The sequence below is a fragment of the Apus apus genome, chromosome 1, assembly GCF_020740795.1.
Source record: "Apus apus isolate bApuApu2 chromosome 1, bApuApu2.pri.cur, whole genome shotgun sequence".
NCBI lineage: Eukaryota > Metazoa > Chordata > Aves > Apodiformes > Apodidae > Apus > Apus apus.
In genome coordinates this window covers 144,555,401-144,581,419 of record NC_067282.1, presented here as the reverse complement: position 1 = coordinate 144,581,419, position 26,019 = coordinate 144,555,401, and the positions used below count along the sequence as shown (strand labels likewise).

Here is a 26,019-nt window from a genome sequence, read left to right as displayed (position 1 = left end):
AAGGTTTGTCTCTTGTTTTTATTATCACTGTCACTGCAAAGCTCTGAATTTCACATCACGTAGCAGCAAGAAAACGGAGAGTAACATGTGGCTGAGACAGAAATAAATGTCACAGCTCTGTGGATAGGAGAGTAGAAGCTTTATTATTAGTGTGTACACAATGTAATCTGCAATTGCATTTTAAATGGGAATTGTGATAAAACACTCCCAGTACTCAATAAGATGATATTAGTGATTTTGCAAGTCAATAAAGACAATATCAGAAACAGAGGAATTACACATACACAGAATATGGTCAATATGTGTCGATTTATCCAGATAGGCTATCCTGACATGTTCCTTCTATACTCCACCTCCTTTGGCAGTAATAGAGTATGTATTTTCACAAGAGTAGTGACAGAGCTCCTGAGAAGACTGATTGAATGGTGCAAAGCATGAATAACAAGTGGCCATGCAAACTCATGGTGGATGAGCACAGTGCTTTACATATAGCTATAGCTGCAGAAATGTTCTAGGCATAGGACTCCCCCTCTACTTTTCTGTGTTATTTGCTACTTTATAACTTCACAAATCTGTAATAAATTAAACAAAGGTGTTCATTAGCACATGCATGGCTAATTAAAACTACAACTAAAGTGTAAGTGGCAGAATTGGGAGGGGCTACAGTACATAGTCATTTCTATCACTGAGGGTAATAGAAACTTTGGGAGGCACCGGATAGTGTGCTGCAGGGACAGCTGAGCTGGTCCCACAGCTCCAGAAAAGCATCCCCTGGGATGAGAAAGAGCGGTGCAGGCATTTGTGTGTGTAACGTATATGGGTAATGGAAGAGTTAGTCTATTAACACTAACCATGGCTGTACACTGTGTCACTGTACCTACCACCACAAACATCAGCAGCTTTGTTTCTGAAGTGTGACATACACAGGACATAACCAACTTGGCAGAATATGCTGAGCATTATTTAGCTGTCCTGTTGAGACTATTTTAAAGTTCCTGTAGAATTCCCACATATTATGTTGGAATAATGTGTGTTACAGGTTTGACAGAGCCTTCAGCAACTGTGCTATTAATTTATTTATCCCATCCTCTGCTAAGACCATGGACGGTACAGAAAAAAACATACCTTGGGAGGATGGGAGAGGAAGAATTGCAACACAACACTGCTTCAGACAGTACTGTACTGGAGATCCTTACCAAACTGAGAGCAAAATGTTTCATAATGCATGCAATCCATGTAATAAAATGAGATATACACCCACTCATGGAAGCTATTCCCTTTTGCAAAAGAAGGAGAACCTAGCTCAAAGAGTTACATAAATAGATTATGGTAAGAGCATTACCACAGTTCTGCCTCTGTTAATATGAAGGGATAGTCCGTGTATTAAATAGCAAATGGACATGACAAAGAGAAAAAATATGCAAAGAAAGAAATAAATCAAGAACTAAAAGGTCAAAGATAGGAAAAAACAAAACAAAACAAAAGTTGTTTTTTTAAAGTAAGAAAAATTTGTTAATTAAACACCAAGCACTAAGTTATGTTGGTGTCTGAAACACACTGAAAAGAGATCTCAAGCAAAGCACTTTTAGTTCATACATCCTGTCCATATTTTTACAACAAAAACACAACTGGAGACATGATTGCAATATAAATGATGCAAAACTATGGATAATTATCATGAAAGAAGAATACTTTTATTAATCTAGAAAGCCAAATATATTCAGTCCAGTACCAGGAACAAGCATCTGTAGTGAGGCTAAAGCCTCTCATATCCATTTCTAAGCATATTTAGAATTTTACAAAAACAGTCTGCAAAAGCAGGATATGTTCCATTTCTGGGAAGACATCTACCTCACATAAAAATAGCCTAGATTTTTGGTTTGGTTTGGTTTTTAATTCCGCTCCAAGGTGGAATTGATTCCTCATACTTACCTATCCTGCATCTTGGCATAAGGTTGTCAGTAACAACTCCATCAACCATATATTCACAATATTTTCTTAATTGGTACAGCATCCTTCATCTAAGATTCTCAAGGTTCTTCACAATTATAGAAAAGTATAGGATTATGGATGAGAAAACCAAGACGTAGGAAATTATGGTTTGGACAACAGTGTCTCCCTGTGGCACCATGACTGTTACTGTTACTGTTTTCTGTTTGTTAAACATAACTAATGAAAACTTCAAAACCCAAGAAACAAAAGGAATTTATTGTCCTTGCCCTTTGATTTATAAGCAGAGATTCAGTTTATTAAATTATACATTACAGTATACAAAATATTCCTCAAAACTAATAAGAGTGTTTTAATCAGCACAAGTATACATAACTTGATGAGTTTTGCTATATTATACCAAAGGTCTTGATTTATCCTCTGATGTTCACAGGACAATCAGTGTACTAGCAAACAATCTGAATAAAGTCAGGACCATCCTGGTCTTAAATGGTACATCTCAGGGTGGAAGCGAATGTCCAGATTTTATTACAGTATTGAATGGAACATTAACACACATTTTAGCAGTGTTTTCAAATGTTCAGTCAAAAAATTCACTGCATATAATCTGTATGATAATCTGGACATTCAACACTTGAAAACTGTGGTTTTGATTAAAGAAGATTTATGCCATATTTTGTAATTGCAAGCTATGCACTTCCTGGAATAATTATAGTTTGCATTAAACACGAGGACTGTGTACACTGTGAAGTCTGTGTACAGTACCCAGGCAGTTGCATTTGCTTCTACTGCTCAGAGCTAGATCCATAAATACTGTTCCATAAAACATTCAAAAGGCAGAAATACAACATATTTAATCTTTTTTTTTTTTTTTTTTACAGCATATTTCATCTTTTTTATGTGGGTGGTATAAAGGCTCATGTTTAAGTTTAATTTTGTAACTTGGGATGCTGAACTAAGGTATTTTATTTTGTGATTTCAGTTGAAAGTGGATGGTTTCAGACAGTGCTGAAAGCACTAAAAAAATGATGAGACTGCTCCAAAATGAACAGAATTTGGAAGCAAGCATTCAATGTCTCTCCTGGTTGCAAAATCTTGCCACCATGAAAAAAAAAAAAAGGGAGTCCCAGGCAATTCTCAGCTTAATAAGGGTAAGAAAAGCCTTACACTTGCTAAAGTACACAGTCCATGAGTGGAAAATTACAGATCTAACAAGGAAAAGCTACAGAGGCAGCTTTCTCTGCTTTATAGAAACTCATAGGGTTCAGCAGCATGTTCATAGGTTTTCTGGACAGAGCTGTTTCCTCCTAAAAGCAGGCCTATGACTACTCTGCAAATAAAATAACCAGAAGATTGCACACATGGTCTGCTATCTCAAAGCACTGATTTGGACAGAAATGCAAATGGTAGCAATATAAGGCATAAGTGTAAAATGATTTATTCTGGCTTATCTTGGATCATTGTTCTACTTCCACCACCATCTCCAGTTTCTCATTCACCCACACCAATTTGCACTCACTCTCTAAACTTCAACTTTCACACAGAGGCTTTCTCTGAATTAGGATAAAAATGCATGAAAATACGTCTTTTTTTTTTTCTGTCTTTTTTTTTTCTTCTTCCCCCCCCCCCCCCCACTGGCTGTGCTTTCTAAAACAAGGCAGAATTTTGCTATTTGTGACCCTTCTTTATAAAGCCAAGTAATTTCACTTTTCTAATTTTTTCTAAAATCCTAGAATTTCACCTACAGAATTAGAATTTAGAATCATCTCCATGCAGCTGAGCAAGTTAAATACTATTTTACTTTCATTTAACTGGAAAATCACAATTGTATCACTTTTAGTAGTCAGTTATTTATTGCTTTAACGAGTACTGTGAGAAAAATGATGTTGCTTGTTTCCTCTTTGTTCATGTCAGTCCCTAACACACCCAATTCTCATTTGCTTACTAGGAAAAGATTTCACCTCTGTCAGCACTGCAAAGCCCATACTGTGGTGAAAAAGCAACCTATTCAGACTCCTGCACCATCAGCAAACCTTTGGGCTAAGTTCTCCTGATTGTGATGCTCAGCTATACTGAACAGGCCCTTGCTTGGGAAAAAAAGACTGTGCTGTCATTCATGCCAGTACGAGCTCTCTGGTGTTTAACCCTCCATCACGACAGCTCACTTGAAGGCAATTTCAGCCTTCAAATGAACAATAAGTGATTGATCCTTTCTAATCATTATTTGTGAGGCTACAGATAGGAGTGCTGCTTCCAGCTGCTGGTTCTCCAGAGTTAAAAAGACATTGACATACTGGAGTGAGTCCACCAGAAGTTGACCAAGAAGATAAGCTGACTTAAGCACATTACATATGACAAAAAGCTGAAAGAAGTTGTGTGTTTAACCCTGAGATGACAAGGATAAGGTGTGTGTGTGTGTGGGGAATCTTATTGTTGTCTTCAACTACCTTATGATAATATAAAGAGAAGACTGAGCCAAACTGTTCTTGAAGAGGTAGATAGAGGGTAAGAGAAATACAAAGTCACAACAAGGACATTTTTATTAGATATAAGGATTTTTTTGTCTGTTTGCTTTGAGAAAGCAGTCGAGCATTGGAAAGCATTGTCAAGAAAATCTGGTTTTGTCATGCTTTGAGATACTCAGAACTTGACTGGAAAAGGCTGTGAGCAACTTCATCTAAGTTAGCCCTGTTTCAAACAGGGATTAAATCATATGAGCTTCAGAGGATCCTTCCAACCTAAATTATGTTGTGTTTCTATAATTTTATTATTTTAATTTAGAGGGGAAAAAAAAGATTATAAAGAGATAGTGTCTTGAACTTCCATTTCCTATGAATTGCTCCTGAAATAAGAAGTAAGATTATAGAAGAAAAGTACAAAGGGTGGGTGAAGGTATGGAGATTTTAGTTCATTTTAGTCATGTACACAGTGATAATCCCTTATACCCATGCTCTTTAAATACAAGAAGGTACACTACTTAAATACGAAATAAACAAAGAAAACTATATAGACCTGCCAGCATTTGCAAATCATACTGAAAGAGAGAAAGCCTACAGCCAAAATTAAATGTACTCTGTGTTAATAAATAAGCCCAGCCTGGTTATTTATGGGTCAGACCTCCAAACCATTACTCACCTTCTGATCATACTGAGAGTCTACACTGATACACTCTTTGTTTCAGTTTTCAGAGCCATCTCCTTTCTTAGCAATTGCTAAACTTGAACACAATTGTGTTTACTAAATAAATCCCATTGGGATTCATGAACAAGTAACAAAGAACTAGAGTGATATGTCTGTCCTTCTCTGCTTCCTCTGCTATTTCAAGTACCACAATAAATACAATCTATGGTTGTTGGGTTTACTTGGTTGCAATCCTGTTTGATCTCAGGAGTGAAAAAATAACTCGTTTCCTTTTCCTTTCCACGCACTCTTCCTTCAGACACTTCATATCGCAGATGGGCAAAGTCAAGCCTAGCCATATCTATATATATTTGCTTTTCAAATACTTACAAATTTTCTACATGTTAGGAAGACATTTATTTGCAGCAATCTCAGCAAATACTAAACTTTTTCACCAAAGATTCACACTGCTAAAGAAAAAACTCAGGAAGAGAGGAGATACTCATGTTTCATATCCTATATAACAAGGTTTGTGATGCATAGACCAAAACCAAAATTATTTTGGCTGAGATTAAGTAAAGCTGTTGCTGGATCCAAAAAGGAAGGGGAAGATATTGGTGTTTCTTCTGTGGTTACTTCCATGGCAGATAAATGGCAAGAAATAGTATAAATACCACCAACTGATAAACAGAAAGCAAATTAATTGTCCAATTTTCACCTGTCATTCTCTTGTGTCAGTTCCACAACTTTATCTAGTCTGCTGCTAATTTTATTATTTTCTCCTCAATAGAATGTAATCCATATGATGATATTTTATATTACTGCTTGGCTCTTGTTGCTCAGCTAACAGCTGTTGTGTTTGAATTATTTGGCATCACACAAGAGGAATTTAGTACATACGAGATCAAACATACAGTTTCAAATAAAATCTGAGGGATACCAGTATGTATTCAATTCTCATTCCTGCGTTTTTAGGCTCTTCTCTTTTATAAATTTATTTTTCACTTATATAGTTTACTTCATTCAATTGTCTTATATTCTAGACTGTATGTGTACTGCATTTATGATTTATACAAGCATACACATTGTGTAATAGTGATGTATAACTGAATACAAAAATTAATTAAATTCCTTTGTTGAAACAGATAAATTCAAAACTACACTTATATGCAAAAGTATATGGGCAAATATAAGAAAATACATGTGAGATTCATTTACAGAAGTGAAGCTCTGGTCAGTAGAGCAGGATGAGTCTATGGGATGCTTTAGCAGTTATGCAGGCCTTCAAAACAGGGCTTAACCAGCAAGCAGACAGATGAATTGAATCTCAAAGGGAGTAAGTGGGCTAAGGAAGGCAGAGTTCCTTGATATAGAAGCCTTCCTACACCTTAACTCATTATCACTCCCTGTCTCCTCCAGCCATTCCATGCATCTTGTGCTTCTCAAGGATGCAGTAAAGAAAGAACCATGTTTTAATCAGCAAATGAAGCACAGATTCATAGAGAACACACAAAGATAGGCTGTGCTGACAAGGATAATGTTTCTTCTTGCTTCTACTATATTTGGCTCATATCTATTGAAAGTAGGGAACACCATCAAGTAAATCTAAGAATCTCTCAATGATGAACTACTTTTCCAGCCAGTGAACTTGCAGCTTTAGCTAGTACGATTAAAGACAGTACACAGAGGAAATCCCTTCCACTAATGGAAAGTGATTACACTTCTTCTGACAAAACAGACAAACCGAGAGATCATAGAATCACAGAGTAGTTTGGGTTCAAAGTGGCCTTAAAGATCATCTAGTTCCAGCCTCCCTGCCATAGGCAGGGACACGTCCCACTAGACCAGGTTGCTCAGAGCCCCATCCAACCTGGCCTTGAACACTTCCAGGGATGGGGCAGCCACAGCTTCCCTGGGCAGCTTGTGCCAGTGTCTCACCACCTTCACACTAAATAATTTCTTCCTAATATTTAACCTAAATGTTCCCCCTTCCAGTTTAAAACCCTTACCCCCTGTCCTACTGCTACATGCCCTTGTAAAAAGTCCCTCCTTGGATTTCCTGTAAAAGTAGTTCCTAGTTTAAGGATTATAATCAAACTCAGGTCTCACAGACTTTCTATGTTTAGTACAGCATTTCTTTTCAAATAATTAACTTTATAGCACTTTCAAGAGCAAAAATTCTGTTTAAGAAATTCCTTTTCTAAATGTATATTTACTGCATTTTTTTAATTTTTTTTTTTCCTTTCCTGATGAATATGTCTAAGAAGCAAAGTTCTTACATCCATATAAGCTTTTACAAGTTGGAACTAAACTCAAAAAAAGAGGACTAAGGCAGTGCACACAGCTTTTAAGAAATACATGACAGCATTCCAGAGTTAGAAAACGGTATCAGGTATGGGCTTTTACTTCTGGAGGCATGCCTAAGAGATCCAATATTAGTCGCTATGTAGAAAACAGACATTCAGAATTCGAGTCTCATGCCGACAGATGTGTGTACCTCTAGGAAAGGCATGTATCAGGTAAAAGGCAGAGAAATGTCCAACTACACTATGTACTTAAGGTAACAGATCTGATAGAGAAAGCGGGAAGTGTGAGTATTTTTCTCCTTCAGTGATGGGACAGAAGGATAACATCGGCAAATTTTTGGCAAAATGGAAAGAGGGGATTCACAGGCTAGTGAAGCTATGGCAACAAAGTCATCCAGCAATATTTTTTAAAATGTGGTAATAACTTGGCTCCTTAATGCATATTAAAATAGCTAAGTAAGTATCCAGATTTTTAAATACATTTTCACCAGACTTATTAATTAAGGACTATTCAGTCTTCCTAAAAAGGAAAAAAATCCAAACTTGATTATAATTTCTGCAGACTTTAAGCACAGATAAATCTGTATTTATGCAGGTAGCGAGAGCATTTACAACGCAATGCAAGAGCATTTGACAATTTGTCTTTCACCGTTTTTTGTTTTCATTAATGGCATTAGGAAAACGAACATGGACAAATAATGAGTTCCAAAAGTTAGTTTATGTGAAATCAGTAATTAATCCAACCTGAAAGGGTATAGATTTCTGTTTCATTGCAAGAAACATTCTTGCCATTTCAACTGAATCTCTGACAATGACGTGCAAAGCCCTATACATTTAACATTTTTGTGGTCCAGAAATACAAGAAAACTCAGAAAAATCACGAGCTGTATGGCACCACCATCCCCTCCTCCCCTCTCTTACAAATCTTATTTAGCTATATGGCAGAGTGCCCTCTCCTTCTCATTACTAAGAACATTGCCACTCTTGAACAGTCTTTATACATCTCCATACTGTTGCCAGACTGGGTGCAGTCACAGCAGAGCAGCTCTAGCTCCAAAGGATGATGCTTGGATGATGCTTGCCAGAGGGTGTTAGAAGAGCAGCTGTCTGTTAGGAGTCGAGCACGACTCACCCAACAAGCTGCATGTTCCATACGCAAAGCATGTGGTTTCAAAAAACAGATGCAACCACCAAGTGCCGACATATTAATTATCATATACACCCTTTTATGTCTCCCCGCTCATGTTTTGAAAGCATTGTGGTATTTATTCACAGCATGTTCAGTGCCTCGGGTTTTGTAGAACAGCTATTTAGACACTCAGTGGGAACACTCCGAAGTTCAGTTCCTCAGCCGGTGTGGAGGCCGCAGCCAGCGGCCCGCCGCCCCCCGAGATCCTAGGGCGCCCGGGGCAGAGGCGCAACGCCCGAGGAATATTTTCCACAGGTCTCGGGCACAGAGTGAGGTAAGTGCAGGGTGGCCCAGGGCTGAGTTTCACAGGCCTCACCCCCCAGCCCGCGGCAGGCTCACCGGACCCGCCGGCAAGCCGGAAAGACGCTGCCGGGACGCGGCTCAGGCCTCATCACCATGGCAACCCCCGGGCGACTGGGGGCGGGGCCGCCGGCGGGGCGAGGCCGTGGGGATTTCGGCGCATGCGCAGCACCGCTTTTGCGCCCCCCCCCCCCCCCCCCCCCCCCTCCCCCCCGCGGTATCTCCGGGAACCGAGGGACGCGCCCGCTGCGCGCACGCGCCAAGCGGGTGCCGCGGCGGTTTAGGGCCCGCGCATGCGCCCCGCGCCCCCTGCCCGGCTCGCGGGTGTCCCGGCGGGGTGGGCAGGGGACGGCGGGGGAGGGGAGCTGGATGGCAACCGGAAGCGGAAGCGCCGCGCGCGAGTAAACCGCTTTTCGCTTCAGCCGGGCGGATTTTCCCGTGCTTCCCTCTGCCCGCCCGGCCTCGCTCCGCCGCCCCGAGCCCCAACCGCCGCCCGCCCGCCCGCCCGCCCGCCAACCGCCCCGCCCAACCGCCGGCAGCGAGCGGCCGCCAGCCGGGGGAGGGGCTCCTGCCCTCCGCGCCGCCGCCCTCGCTCCGTGGAGGTGCTGCCGGCCCCTCGCCGCCTCGCCCGCCCGCTGTCCCTGCCAGGCGGCCGCGATGTCTGACAAGGAGTTCATGTGGGCCCTCAAAAACGGAGACTTGGATGAGGTGAAGGATTATGTGGCCAAGGTAGGAAGTGGCGGCGGCGAGGGCCTGGGGTGGGCGAGGCGGCGCTGTGGGCAGGAGGGATGTGCTCGGAGTCTTCAAGGGCCTGCGTTCAGGGGTCGGCCAGATGAGGCCGGGGGATGGCAGGTACCGTGACCTGCTTGGGGCAAACTGCTTGTGAGCTTCCCTCGGCAGTGAGGGTCCAGGCCGTCGGGCACCCTTCCCCTCCCCCTTCTCTCGGTTCCTGTGCTTCCTCCTTCTCTCACCCGCGCCCTGCTCCTCTCCGCCCCCCCAGTCTACCCTAGTGTGTGCAGCTGAACTTGGTATAGGTCAGTACTTGAAACTTCCTATATTGACAGACAATATTCTAGTCCTGCCTTGCTGATCTTCTGTGTTTATGCATATGTAGGGCCTCGGTTTGGTTATCCTTCTTTTCTGCGCCTCAGGGCTCATGCTTAATTGGGTGATGCTAAGCTACCGGGTGTATTGAGGCTTAATTCATTAACCTTCTGTGAAGTGTTTTGATACCTAGTTAGGGCAAGGGCTACAGTAACAGCAGACACCTGTGTAGTGGGTGAAAGGATTTCATGTATATTGTAGTATTTGGAGTCTGGATTCCATCCTCATTTGCTTGCAGGTGTCATTGAGGTCTGTGTGTAAAGTGCATGTATAGAAAGGCAAGACTTTGTTTCAGTGAACTGTACTGTTCAGGAATATTATCTAGAAACATCAGAGCAGAGCTTTACCTGTAATTTAGCTATAATTACTTAGTTTTCTGAAGAAGTTACTGATTGTCTTTGGGAGCTCGATACATGCTGACATATCTTGCTATGGCGGCTTAAGTTCTTCCTAATCCAGTTGTCAACTGTGGTTGAAGCTTACACAAACTTGTAGCACACTTGGCAAGAAGTGTGCAAGTACTTCCAGCTGCTTTAGTACAAAGTCCAACAGCTTAGCTTGAGTATTTTTTTCTGACAATTTCAGCTAAGCTACTGGACTTTGCATCAAAGTGGCTGTACACTCACATGCTCTGCTCTGTCTGCAAAGTGCTAGAGCTAATAACTGAGAATAGTATAATTATCCCACGTCACCTGATTGTTAATGGTCATGTACCTGTGTTGGGTTAATAAAGTTAGATACTACATTGATGTGTCTTATTTCTTCTCAGCTTTGGATGCTTCCAGAGTGTTTCAGCAGCAGATTTGGATTCTTACTACAGCTTTTATGGGAATTCCCTATAAATCTAGAGAACTCCTGCACATTAGCGATTAAGGATCCTTGTGTATCCATTGCTTAGGCATGAACTTTGACAGTAACCATTTTGAGTCAGTTTGTATCTACAAGATCACTGCAGTACTAGTTACAAAGTTTTTATTTTTTCAACCCTTTCTGAGTGGCACTGCAACTCATAGCAAATGGATTTATGTGATTGCTCTCATTTGCTTCAGTGCAAAGTCAAATACTTAGTTCCATCTGCTGCTGAAAGAAGCTTGAGCCAGCCTGGGTGATGCTGTAGTCAAGAGGCTGAAGGACACCATCTAACTGACCTGTTGAAGTAGAAATCTTAAAAAGAGATACAATTGCAGTTAGATGATTACAGCAAAAGAAGCCTACAGTTCTTGAACAATCTTATGTTTGAGAACTGCTTCTAATGTGGAAAGTGAATAAACCATGGGAATGTTTTTCTTATTTATGACCTAATCTTGTTCATTCTTTTCCCCCACTTACAAATATGCTTTCTACCATCAGCTGCTAAGTGTCCTACTTTCCACTAACACAAGTAGTCTAATGTTTTCTTTTCAGTCCATTACGTTTGCTTGACAGATTGCGGGCTAGTAAACTCTTAGCCTGGTTTCCTGTGGAAATAAAGCTTATATGAGCAAGTTTTGACTGATCCTCTTCATTGTTAATGGTTTCTAATTTTTTTCTAATTTTTGGCAAGTTTTGTAGGTGGTACAGTTGGTTTTGTGAAACTAAATGAAATAGAGGGAGGTACCTTCAGGGAAGAAAAGAGTACAAGAATGAGGTTGTGTTTTACTGCACAACAGGAAGTATTCACTGAGGATGGGCAAGAGAACTCTAAAAATCCTCTGACTGTAAGAGAAGCCTCAGTTGGAACTTCACATTCTTGGCTCCTAAGTTAATGAAATATGTGAGGGCAAATCATGCTTTGGTAGTTACAGTTCTCAGAAAAAATATCTTTTCTGTGTTGCATTTTCTCTTTTGACTGTTTTCCTTATCAGTTTATATGGCTTCTGCTCCCTTCTGCTTTCCTGTGCTAAGTATGATTTAATGTTCTGGAATTTTACATATATGAACTTTGCAGTAGTAGAAATTTCCTCCCCCTGTAATGGGGGAGGCAGTCTTACATATCTTACAGACTGCATCTTCATAGAAATGTTTCGTATCTGTCCGAAAACTTAGTTTTCAACTTAATTTGTTTAGTTTCTTTTTCTAGACTTGTTTCCTCATTAGTTGATTTGAGACAATACAGCTTTTAGTGCTAATCTTGCAGTTTTGCTGTCAATTACAAAATAAAGCATTTGACCTCTGTTTTTGTTTCACATCTGAATGACAGGACTTTGAAATGCTAACTAGATGACTAGAGCACTTTAAAAATACTAGTAAAAATGGTTGTCATATGTGAGGCTCTGATAGTCATGGCTTTTCTTCACTGGTGTTTAATAAGCTGTGGAGGTTGTGTCTTTGGAGTCGTTAGTAGCTCTTCTTTTCATGTGGGATTTGGTTAGTAGGTACCAAGGAGAAGGTAGCTTAATCTTAATGGCTCTCAGATTTTGATTCAAACAGCAGGTGAAACTTAGTGTAAAGTGAAAAACTTTCTTCTCAATGACATGGTTTATCCTGTTTAAGTAGTGAAAATTTCTGCCACTTCAACAGCTCTTGGACAAAGAAAGGATACAGAGGCAGAGGGAAGTCTCTATTTGCATTTTATGTATTTCTACATGAAGATATCTTGCATTCTCTTAAAAGTTCCTTTCTTCAGAAAGAATCTTTCTTAGAAACATTAAGTCTGAGGGCTGGCAATGAAACAGACAGATGTTAAATGATACTGCTTTGTTGCTTAGCAAAAGATGTCTTAGTGCTGCCAGTCTGTGCATTTGGAAAACATTGTTGGCTTCTACTTGATAAAAATAAGAAAGATTATTTGTATAGTTTTGATAGTCCTGTAAGAATTATTTCCTTTTGTAAGAAACATCTTATTAGTCTCTCAATTTCTTTACTTGTATTTGTGTCAACTTTTTCTTTAACGTAAATACTAATTTCTACTGAAACACTGTAGTTAGTGTGTTATGCGAGCAGTTAAGTATGGTGTCATCTGTTTTTATGATGACTAGGATAAAAAGTAGGTTTTAGTGTGTACTTTCTTTGATGTCTTCCTTTTGAGTATAGCCAGCATATGTTGGCTTCAGAGTTATTTTTGCAGGAATTAAAGGAATTCTACACTCTTCCTACGTACATCCACTCAAATTTTTAAAATTCCACAAGACAGCAGAAGCTTTCATAGGAACAGATGAAACGAATGTGCTATTAAATGGGTGAGGAGGACCCATGCAGGTCAGAAATTTCCTTCCCTCCAGGAAGGGAGCAGGGGTTTAAAAAGTACTAGTTGGAAAAAGGGTAGGGTATATGAAGTGTATGGACCTTCTTAATGAGAATGGTGTTTGCTCTTTTTCCTTTTTTTATCTTCCTTCCCCAGTGGAATGGTATAAGCTGTACAAGTGCTTAAAAATATTTCTCCGTCAACATGTAATATTTCCAGTCAGCAGTAGACTTCTCAGGTTAAGTAATTCCAATTTAGTCACTAAGCACAAAGTTTTTGACAAGATAAACTGGGATTTGTAAGAAAGAGGTTACAATAAATGTTTGTTCTAGATTAATTTCATCTCCCATAGCTTAACTGAGAATTCCTCATTTCATGAACTGCTGTAATCCCTTGTGTCGTTGCTTCCTAAACATGCTACTGCTTATAGTTATGCTTGTTAAATCAGCTAACCTAGTGCTATAAGCAGGTAGGACAATCAATCAAACTGGAAGCACCAGAATTTTATTGCTGAGAGGACTGGAAGGTTGAAGTGATGGTAGGCTGTGAAAAAAATGTTCCTAGAAAGTATAAATTTGCTGTGCTTGCCTAGTAGGCGTTTCTGGTGTGGAGCTTGTTTTTTAAATAACAAAACAAACAAAACCAAATCCCTGGGGGACCTTCAGTAAACTCAGCTGGAAAACAGCAACCTCCTGGACATTCTTCACAAAATTGTGATGCTACCTACAGTCTTGCAATTCTTTGGGATATAATGATGTTTGAATATATTTTTTGAGAAATGAGGAAAACTTCTGCAAAACTAACTGTAGAAACCAGAACAAAACCATTTTTAGAAATACCTTTTAAAAAGTAGTTAAGGTCTGAGTGTCATGAAAAAGAGACTTAAATATGTCTGCCAGAAGAGTTATTAAAATGAAGAAATAAATACCTTTTAACTTTTGAAAGGTAACATCTAATATTCTGAGTGTCTCTTGAAATTATTTTTGCTCTTTCAGGAGCAAACTAAATGAAAATTAGCACTTAAATGGCCATTATGTATGGCCATTGGATTACTTGAGTTACAAATTAACCTTACCATGGGTACATTGAAATTCACCTTGTCTCACTACATTGAATGGTGAAGTGCACTTTATTACGGCTACATTGATATCTGGATTGCCTGTGGTTTGGAAGCACTTTTTTTGCTCTTAAGTGTCAGGAAGCCTCAAAGTTTGGCTGGGTTACAGCACAGTGTGAGTATACTTCAGTAGTTTGTTGAGGAGTATATAAAGGGCTAGCACTGACCTGGGAGCTGCTGGACTGAGTTTATCCCCTGTGGAGCCTCTTGGATATCTCTTTACTGTAACTACACAATGTTATGCTGAATCCTGTACTACGTGGGTTTTTCTTTATCTGGAGTACTCTAGGCCTTCTGTTCTTTTCCTTTTGATTACTGTTGAGCATGCTGGAGTTAAAGATACAACTTTGTTTTGACTCTTAGTTCTACTTAAGCTTGATGTTCATTCTACGTTTTGTAAATTTGACCATGATGACCTAAACCTTAATTTTATGAAACCAGACAATAGCTTGCTCCTGTAACCTGCTGTTGAAGATTCCATATTCGTTGTAGAGTTACTCCTAACTAAAATGCTGCAAATGTACTAGAAAAGCTCAGAAGAGCACAGGATTGCAGCTACATTTTAGTAGGAGGTACAATATGACATGTGAGATTGACGAAAAAAACTTATTCAGGATGCTAATTTCCCCAGTCTAATTCAAAAGAGTCTGAGGAAATGCTCACAAATATTATTAGCTTGTGCATTAGTTCTTAAAGTAGTTTGTAGGAACAGCATGGATTAATAAACTTGCCTGTAAACCTAGTATTGTGGTGGAACGTATGACTTGCTGACTGAACTAACATCCCAGAATTCTCAAATCTGTTTGTTTTGTGAAGGTATAGATACAACTGTGGTACAGTTTTAATCTGAAATGTAAGTGGAGTTCATGATAATGCAGGTCACAAATCTAGAACTGCTAACTGTAGCAGTATCTTTCTGAGTTGTTGATGTCAGGCCTGTGATAGTGTTGTTCTTTCAGTTGGCTTCTATGCTCTGAAACTCTTTGTGACTTTAAGAGATCCTAAGTATGAGGCCTAAGTAGGTGACTCGTGTTTGACTTCTTTACACTTAACTAAAAAATTAAGACTTTATTTGTTTCTCTTTAGGCTGTTCTTATCATACTGCTTTGTCCTGTGTCTAATTGATGTTTGCTGCAAAAAACAGAGTGATCAAAATTGGATTCTAATGAGGCACTGAATTTAATTTTTTGTTGCTGAAAGTTTTGCTAATAAATTCTATTCCCTAAATTAAAAGTGAATGTAATGTCTGCTGTGAATATATCCTGTTTTGTCTGAGTCTGTGATCTTCCACATATGCTTTACTAAGTATGACAGTATGAAGTTAGGAATAGGTTACGAATAACAAGTAGGAATTTGATGGTTGTGTGGAAAATATTTATTTCTAATGCTGCTCCTTTTCTTCCCACCCTCCCTTATTCTAACCTCAGTTTTCCTTTTTGTATCAGTTTTATTTTTACTAAGTCCTTGTTTTTCAAGCCTAGCTTATTTTTCAATTCAGTTAATTTTGATTTCAACACAAGGGCATATAGAAGATGAGTGGCTTGTATTCGGCCTCCATTTGGGATAATATGTGGAAAGTTTTGTTAGTTGTGTAGGTTATGCATTGACTGTTGACTTGAGTGCCCTGCAATTTATGAGTCACACAGGCCACCTAAGTAAAAATAGTGAATTAATAGAACTTGCAGCAGTTTCAAAATGCATAATTAGAAATCACCTGGAGAGGTCACAATAGACCAAATGAGTTCTGTATGCTTATTCTGAAGTATATGCTCAGCTATTAAAATATCAGGACCTAAAGGTCAGATATTGCACCCAAGTTTAAGTAGAACAGAATGGACTCAGAAATGCAGGATTCTTAAGTCCAAACATTCTCAAGAATTTTTATGAGACTGAAAGGCACTTAAAAGGTGTAGATGCAAGGTTGCAAGTGAAAATTTAGGAAAGATACAGAAAGCCAGGGCATGTATAGAGTTGTATTGCTCAAGTAATTTTTGGGGGGTTTTATATGCATCCCAGCAGTATTCTTAGGTTTTTTTATCACCCTTTTGTGCTTGTTTGGACTTCTGAATATGCATCCAGACAAAAGTGTGAACAAAGTTTATTCTTTGTATATAGTTCTCACACTTCTGAAGTTGAGGGCTTGTATTAAGTTATTAATAATTTTTCTTCCTTCTCTAGCAAAAGCTGCGCTGTGAATGTTTTATTTACCAGCCAGTACAATTGTATGGAAAGCTGTAGTTGACATTTGTATAGATAGATTTCCTTTTACTAGGACAAAAGCATTAACTGGAATTAATAACTGACCAGTCCATTATGTAACAATTGTTTTTCTTACTGGTTGCACTGTCAGCAGTTTTGAACAATTAGATGTTTGTCTGCTTTAGCTCATTATGAGGAGAGCTAGTTACAAATTATTGCAGCTCATATTAAAAAGAATTTGATTTTTTTTATTAGATGCTGGATATGCTATTGACTCTTTTCTTTTTACTGCAGAATGGTGCTAAAGCAGCCAATGGCAAATTATGCAATCACACGCCAAAGCTGGGGAGGGAAACAGTAGTTTCCTTTAAATGTTTAAGGGACTAATATCTGTGGTGCACTCTGAAGCAGTGAAGATCTATAGCTCTCTGACTTGGAAACCAATCAGCATCAATAAGTCCCATTGAATAAGTTACAGTTCTTGTATTAATTCTCAGTTTGACTGAAATGTACTTGTCTGTGTTTCGTTTTTTTGGTGGTTTGTGTTTGTTGCTTGGGTGTTGTTGTTGTTTGGTGTTGTTTGTTTTTTAATACAGAAAAGAACAGCAAATAACTTGATGTTATCCTGAAAGCAGTTGAAATCACGAGAAGAAAGAGTAGGAAGAGAAAAAGAAGTATGGAGTTGTAAACGCATAATACATGTGCATGACTGTGGCTTTGAAGTAGTTCGGGGGACTTGGGGTTTTGGGCTTTTTTAGCAGTTTGCCTGTTTGTATCGTCTTTACTAGTCTTCTGCGTGCAATGAAATTCTGTAGTTCAGTACAAATACATAATACATAATACAGATACATAATACGCCAAGGGTTATTGCATTTCTCCAAAGAAAGAATTTTTATACCTTTTGTGCTGCAACAGGAATAAGAGTATAGTCCAGATTTTTGTTTTTGCTTGTATACGTTGTTGCTTTCCTCACTGGTTTAAAGGCCAAAAGGGAAAGGGTGAAATAATTTTACTTAGCCTTCAGCTACACTTTGAAAATCAAATAGAGTAATTGCATGCAGTGGCTAATAGGCTGAGCAGACCAAAACATCACTACAAAGGTATTCTGGAGATTTGCCTGTTATACTTCCAGCCAAAGTTCAAAGAATATTCTAAAGTGTCTAATTACGGAGTCGGTTTATAAAACAGAATTGTGCTCTCAAAGTTTCTTATGGGCTAAGATGAAATCTTGATAATTATCGCTGAGTGACTTATACTTTCCCTCCTCAAACTTCAGTAATTTATGAACTTGCTTTTCAACACACTTAGGGCCTATAAATTAGTGATTAGCTTCAAGGAGGAAAGATGAGCTGGAAAGCTATTTGAGACAAAAGATAGAGAGAGCAGTCCACAGAACTGTTACCATCAAAACTGTTACCGTCAGTGTATCTCTTCTAAACTGATTTGCTACTGATGCTATGAATGCAAATACCATAGGCAATAAATGTTTAAAGAAGGACTTTTTTTTGTTAAAAAAATGCCTCCAATACTTGATTCAGGCAGTGCAATTGGGAGGAGGAGGTTTCAAGTCCTCATATATAAAGAGATAGGTCAGGAGAGTTTCTGTGAGTTGAGGTCTGTGTTTCTGTGTATGCCCTGTATAAAAAAATAAAATAAAATTGCAGGATCCTTTGTATTCAAGCGAGCCATTTGGAAGAATCTTCATTTCTTGTATTGCTAAGTTTTCAATAACTTAAATAATATTATTACTTCTTCCTTTGTTAAGGGAATGAATATTTAGCATGGTTTAAAAAAAACTTGAATTTAGCCTGTAATAAAGCATTAATTATCTGTTACTTAAATTTATCTTGGAGATAGTAACTCAATAGTAAATAAATTTCATTTTGAAGTATGTTCCTTTAATTAGAGTATAACATGAAATACAGTCTTTAGTCCAGTTCTTGTGACGAACTTGTAGACTGTTAGTAAAGCATCTTTCAATAGTAAGTCCTGGTGAAATATGGAAAAAATACTCAACTTTTGTCTATTGATTATTTAAATTTTATCAGTATTGGTAGGTTTTAATGGAAGAATTGCAGTGCAACTGAATAATCCAAATGTATATAATTGACTTACAGAGCCATTCTGTGGATGATAATGTGTTTTTAAAGTATATGCTGCTTAGAAAGCAAGATCTATAGATTTAAAAGCAGCTGTTCTGATCAAGTTTTTTACTTCCTTTTTTTTTTTTACTTTATTCTAATAATCAGCTGCTTCAGCATGTCACGAAGATCTGCATTGAGACACAAGACTTCTGTACTGCTTTTGATTTTTCGTATATTTTTATGCATTACTGTGTAAAGAAAATGTAGACTCAATGTGCACAGGAAAATCATGCCTGTTAATCTTATATGAAAACTTCTTTAGAAGCTAAGCTTCATTGTTTTGTGTTTGACAAAACATTTGATCTTGCCTAGGACATATCCTTTGTTCAGACTCTGAAGAAGTAAGTTATAATTATGACGCTAAGTCCCAAATGGAATATTTAAATTCAGTGGGTTTTTTTAAATTATAGCAGTACTTTTTGGAAGATATACTTGTCTTCCTGGTTATTGTCTCATATCTTCATGATGGAATACAACCTTAATTTTGAGAACTTTTGTTTATTATTGTGTGGGGGTTTTGTTTTGTTGGGTTTTTGGGGCTTATTTGTTTTTTTTTAGATACACACAGATGTCAATATATCAAGCTAGCATAAACTGAAATTGAAACCCAATATGCTGGCACCTACTGTTCTCCTAGAAGGAAAACAGTCACTTCCTGTGAGTTCTTTGAGCAACATTTACTGAGGATTTTAATTCAGATGTTGATGTTTGGGCTCTTACAGTAAGTGAAAATGCTTTAATTCAGAGCTAGCAACCAAATGTAGATTGGATGCTAGTGACTTTTAATCTTTGTTCAGCTGGTTAACTTTTGGAGCAATGATCTTATGCTGGAAATAGTCTGAAAACTATTACTAAACTTTTGGATTGCTTTATCCCTGAACTTAGTATTTTACTCTAATACAAACTTAGTGGCACTAAGGAATTGAATCATGGTAAGCTGTATTTTTCTGTCCAAACTTGCTTTCTGAATTCCATGAGTAGATGGTCTGATATGTTAAGCTAGAATTTGTATGAAACTACATTAATAGGTGTTTTGTAGGAAATTTTTCTATTTTGATAATGTCATCTGTTGTCAGTCTGCTAATGGTGTAGTACTGAATAACTGAGACCTCATCTGATTTCTGGTCTAAGTATGGTTAATGTCTGTTCTTGAGCAATCATCTGGCACCCATATGGTATTTTCTGCTTAGTATACCATTACAGAGGGTGTCATCCAAATCAGATAAAAATGCAGCAGTGCTAAAACATGGAGTCTGACCAATCACTTCTGGAGAAAAAAACCCTTTTGCACCAGCTCAGTGTTGCCTGTGAAAATGGATGCTGTGCTGTGTTCAATGGATGCAGTACTTACAGTATCTATAGCCAACATTAGTTTTTCATCATGTTAAGGTATACAGGTCTATAGATTTGGCTAAGTGTCCTGAAGGATTAGTGGTTAAACGTTGGGGTTTTTTTCAGTTGTGCATCCCTGTGTCATATCTGATAGACAAGCCCTGGTGCTATAACTGAAGCTTTTCATCTTCAGTTTTGGATTCTTACTATTTTAAGCAGAGGTAGCTTAGAAAGTGTGTCTGATCATTGGCTGTTTTAGTTCATGATCTGGAATATTAGCACATTAACTCATCAATTACAGTAATATTCTGGACAGAGAGCCTCTTTTTTAGAAGTTACAATACCTTTGTCTGCAACAGCTTATTCAGTCGGAACTAGTTGTTGCCACTACTCTGAGCTGTTGCTTAAGTGAGAGGCGAGTGCTTTTGGACAAACTTTTAAATAGACATCTATAAGACCTAAGAGAAGCTGTAAAATGTCCTTTCATTCCTGTTTCATCATTTACTAATGCAAATAGTGAGTGGCTTCCAATATTTCTCACTCAAGTCTCAGACAGTTAGATTAAAGATTTGGGGGAGGGGAAAATAACTGTTTTCTATAGTAGATGTATTTGAGATCTCTGAAGCTGGGATTGTAGCACAAGTTTCTAGAAGCTGTAACTAGGAAACACTAGGTTCATTGCTGTTCTACAGAACAACTCGTGTATCAGGTTTGTTTGTCTAAAAATGCTGATACAACAACTGAAGCACAGATGGCTCAGTAGTTCAGTTTATTTAGCAGTTTGTTTCTGGAATTATATTCTTTTCACTGAGACAAAGGGCCTCAGCTTGCATTTGATTATGGTGGATAAGCTAGATACTTATCAACAAACAACACCTGAAAAGTATGCGTCTACCTTTTTGTTAGCTTAAGTCAAAATAAGTGTAGGGGTGCTTATAAGAACTTTTCAGGTGCTTTAAGTAACATATCACAATAGAAAAAATTCACCGTTGGGTTCACAATTTTTCTAACTTGTGTAGACCAAATATTGGTATTACAATTAGCAGTTGAGGCTTCTATCAAAGCAGAGAATTGTGAAGTAGGTACCTGTTTTAAACATACATGCCATCCAGGAGGACCTTGACAGGCTTGAGAGATGAGCCCATGCCGACCTCATGAAGCTCAGCAAGGTCCTGCACCTGGGTTGGGGCAATTCCAAGGACAAATAGAGGTTGGCTGGAGAATAGATTGAGAAGAGCCATTAGGAAAAGCATTTGGGAGTGTTGATTGATGAGAAGCTTGCCATGAGCAGGCAATGTGTGCTTGCAGCCCGGAAAGCCAACCATGTCCTGGGCTGCGTCAAAAGAAGTGTGGCCACCAGTTCAAGGGAGGTGATTCTCCCCTTCTACTCTGCTGCTGTGAGACCCCACCTGGAGTACTGTGTCCAGTTCTAGAGCCCCCGACACAAGGAGGACATAGAACTGTTGGATTTTGTCCAGAGGAGGGCCTCAAGGATGAGCAGAGGGCTAGAGCATCTCTCCTGCAAGGACAGTCTGAGAGAACTGGGGCTCTTCATCCTGGAGAAGAGAAGGCTTCAGGGAGACCTTTTAGTGGCCTTCCAGTATCTTAAGGGGGGGCCTACAGGCGAGCTGGGGACAGGTTTTTTTTACAAGGTCTTGTGGTGATAGAACAAGGGGTAGTGGCTTTAAACTAGAGGAAGATAGATTTGTATTAGATATTAGGAATAAACATTGGAAGAGACACTGGTAGAGGTTGCCTTGAGGAGCTGTGGCTGCCCCTTCCCTGAAAGTGTTCAAGGTCAGGTTGGATGGGGTTCTGAGCAACCTGCCCATGCAGGGGGATTGGACTTAGATGATCTTTAGGATCCCTTCCAACCTAAACCATTCTGTGATTCTGTGTTCTACATCTGTCTGCTCTGGTTGTAGAACTTCCTGCAAAATGCCAACTGGAGAGACTCATACAGTCATCAGAAAAGACATCTCTTTGATGAACCGGTCAGGGTCTTTTAGAGGGAATGTTATGTTGAAGTTCTTTAAGTAGCCTTTTTTCAACTTTTTAAATGCTGAAGCTCAGATGGAGCAAGGCTAGATGTGGGTCCAGAATAGCAATGAAAACTGTAGCTTCTTCCACAGAGTTCTAACTTTCTGTATTCAAGAAGTTCCCTTCTCAACATGTTAACCTGATTTTGCTTTTTGATCATCATCTACAGGATTTCTTGTGAATGTTTTTGCTATTTCTGTTTGTTTCAGTAAGTCATGATAGGAGGAAGGTGTAAAGACTCCTTGTCCCAAATATTCCTCAAAGCATACAGGGTAGAAAGAAGACAGCTGGGAGAAAGTTCCTCGTTGTTCTAGGTTATGAAATATAGAGAACAGGGAATAAAAAAACTGGCAGTGTCAAAAAGGTGTTATTAAATGTCTCCTACCAGGAACACAAAGTTAAACAGTAGAAAGGCTTAGATAATGCAGTTGCTCTCAGCCGTTAAACAAAACAAAAAACTTCTAGATCTTCTGAAATAGTCTGTGTGGAGAGTAGTATCCCATACCATAAACCTGTGTCATTGGCTTCTGTGTTGTTGACCACAGACAGCTATGGTCCACTCAGGCTGCAGCTGGAAAACTACTGGAATGGTCAGAATTTGCTGAACCGCTGAGTAACAGTAGCAGCAGTAGTTTCTCTGTGGCAGACTGAATGAAGCAGTTATCTTAATTTATATAATGGACTGAAAGTAAATAATTTTTGAAAACATAAAAGATTTAAGTGAAAAGTGGGATCCAGCACAAAATTATTGCAGTTAGCATGGGAAACTGCCTCCTAGCAGTTAAAATTGGTTGATTTCTCAGCTTTGGCAGGATATTACTGCTGATTTTTAACTGATGAAGTCTGCTTCAAAATCATAAGCAATTCACAAATTACAACACTTAATCTTTTTCCTTCCCTTTCTGCTCTTTGGACTTAACCCAGCCTTTGAGTTGCTAGTTCCTTCACTGTGTTCCACTCTTGCTCTTAGGTTGAATATTGACCAGGGGCAACAGGGTAGTTTTTCTTGTGAATCAAAAGATAGAGACAAGAAAATTTGAGACTCAGTATTCTTGCTGATCAGAATATATATAAAACTGTCACTTTTCATTAGGCCTGCTGCATCTTTTGCTGAGTATTTTTTTAACACATTAGGTTGAGTGTGGAATTTTACTTTTATCTGCTCTGTTCTGGTACTCCTGAAGTATCATATATCAAGAGTTTTTTCCTCTTACAGGAAAAAAGATGTACAAAAGTTTAATATGCTGCACTGACTTGTGTTACAAACTGTTCATTTGAATTGTTCTTGTTTATGATTAATAAAGATGGCATACTAGTCTAGGGTTATGATGAAATACCCAGAAGCTTGCAAAAATTTTTCCCTTGTCTAAAGTACTAGACTAGTGATTCACTTCAGGTTTGTAGTAAGACAGCAGATGGGAGGGTATGTCTGCTGTAGCAATTTGAAACTGAGTCATTTTCAGTAATGAATGCAGATAATTAACCTCTCTGCTCAACCCTGCAGAAGCTGCTTCAGGCTAGTGCTCCATTTCAGTTGCTGTCCAGGGAACTATAAGACCTGTCAGTCTGACCTTGGTGCCAGGAAAGGTTATAGAGCAGATCATCTTGAATGCCATCACATGGCACATGCAGGATAACGAGGCAGTTAGGCCCAGTCAGCATGGGTTTATAAAAGGTAGGTCCTGCTTGACTAACCTCATGTCCTTCTGTGACAAGGTGACCCACTTAGTGGATGAGGGAAAGGCAATGGATGTTGTCTACCTATGTTCTGTAAAGCCTGTGACACCATATTCCCACAGCATTTTCTTGGAGAACTGGCTTCTCATGGCTTGGGCTGGTGTATACTTCACTGGGTAAAAAAACTGGCTGGTGGGCTGACCCCAAAGAGTTGTGGTGAATTAAGTCAAATTTAGTTGGCAGCCTGTCACAAATGATGCTCCCCAGAGCTCAGTACTGGGGCCAGTTATCTTTAATATCTTTTATCTGGAGGGGCAAGTAAATGCACCCTCAGTAAGTTTGCGGATGACACCAAGCTGGCTGGCAGTGTTGATCTGCTTGAGGGTAGGAAAGGTTTGCAGAGGGATCTGGACAGGCTGAATCCATGGGACAAAGCTAATTGTTTGGAGATGCAACAAGGCCAAGTGTCTGGTCTGGGCTGCAACAACCCCAGGCAACACTACAGGCTTGCAGAAGAGAGACTGGAAAGCTGCCTGGGGCAAAAGGATCTGGGGGTGTTGGTCAATAGATGGCTAGAAATGAGCAAGCAGTGTGACCAGGAGGCCAAGAAAACCAACAGCATCCTGGCTTTTATCATAAATAGTGTGGCCAGCAGAACTAGGTGGGTGATTGTTCTCCCTGTACTTGGCACTGGTGAGGCCACACCTTGAATATGATGTTCAGTTTTGGGCCCCTAACTACAAGGAAGACATTTGAGTTCTTGAGCATGTCCAAAGAAAGGCAGCAAAGCTGATGAGCAGTCTAGAACACAAGTCCTGTTAGGGGTGGCTAAAGGAAGTGGGGTTGTTCAGCCTGAAGAAAAGAAGGCTGAGGGGAGACTTTATCACTCTCTATGACTATTTGAAAGGAGGTTGTATTGAGGCGGGTGTTGGCCTCTTCTCCCAAGTAAGAAGTGATAGAACAAGAGAAAGACAAAAGACGCCTGAAAATCCAACTTTGAGTTAAGGTTAGCCATATGTGAATCTGTTCTTTGGCAGTCATTAGGAGAGAACTAGGGTTATAGAATGAAAGGTGTATGGAAACACTCCAGAAACTGACTGAGGAGGATAAAAACACTCTCCATCAGGTCATACGAGCAATCTGAGCTGTCTGCACGTAACCCGAAGGAATGTTTCAATAGTGAGAAAACTTCAATAACAGGAAAATGAAGATAGTAGTTTTCAGTGGTAAACCTCAGCTTAGTTTTTTGTAAAGTAAAACATGAGAGCTTTTTTGTGTTTGCACTTATAGCATACAGTTTTAGTGTTTCTTGAGTCTTTAAAGAAAGTTAATTGAAAATCAGGGTATTTGAGGCTCAAGTTCTGTGCTTAAGCACATTGGTGGAAGAAGAATTCAGGGGGGGTGAGCTATAAAAGTCTGTTTCTATGATGGGAGATCAGATTGCCTTTTTTGGTGCTATTTGAATATAGATGAGATGATACTGCAGCCTGGCTAAAGTGAAGAAACTTAAGATGGTTCAAGGGCTTCTCTTTGCATTGTGGGACTTAGCCATGACAGTATGAGAAATGTTGAGAGTGCTTTTCAAGGCTGTTACTTGAACCGTACAACTTACGTCAATGGTCACATATTTTGAGGAATCTGTAACCAATGCACAGAGTTACACAGAAGGTGAAAGCAAAATGGTCCACTGCAAGGAATGTAGAAACATTGCACAAATGTGTGCAGGGATGGAAGTATTACAGCCATAGTTCAGTTGACTTTGAAACTAGCAAGGCATCTGAAGTGTCATAGAAGGGGCTAAAGTATTGATAGTGAAAGGGAGGCAAAGGAAGATCTGGACCTACTGCTTTATGGAGCAGAGGACCTAGTGATAAAATATGTAACAGTTTTTTGGTCTTTTATTAAGACCTTCGATATCCCTCCACCTATTAAGAGAGTTTTTGGTAATGAGGCACTATCCATAGTAGAGGAAGAATGAGTTAATGAATTACTTAAACAGGCTAGATATACATCAGTCCATGAGAATCAGTTGGGATGCATCTGAGGGTACTAACAGACCTATCTGATGCCTTTATGGTATGGTTATATCATTTTCAAAAGGCTGCAGTAGCTGAGGGAATGTTTATGATGAATCTGAGAAAGCAAATATGACACTCATATTCAAGACTGGTGAGAAAGAAGATCTGGGGAGCTGTAGGTAGGTCAGCTTAGCCTTAGTCTCTGGGAAGGGTGTGGAGCAAATCCTCCTTCTTTTCCTATAACCCATTTAATAAGACCTTTTCTGTAAGGCCACAGAGACCATGTAAAAGTCTGTGGTATATGGACTGGATAAATGTACTACAAGGTTGGTGGAAGACTGGCCCAAGTGTTGGGACTCA

At 39.2% G+C, this 26,019-nt stretch overlaps 1 protein-coding gene across 1 annotated transcript in view; it reads left to right on the top strand.

Annotated features, from left to right (window-relative positions):
• The first annotated feature begins 9,237 nt into the window (after nt 1-9,237).
• Nucleotides 9,238-26,019, top strand: part of MTPN (myotrophin) — a 39,056-nt gene continuing 22,274 nt past the window's right edge. The window contains exon 1 of the mRNA XM_051640877.1: nt 9,238-9,594. Within this exon, the coding sequence (XP_051496837.1) occupies nt 9,523-9,594 (72 nt within the window). The 5' untranslated portion in view covers nt 9,238-9,522. The remainder of the gene's footprint in view (nt 9,595-26,019) is intronic.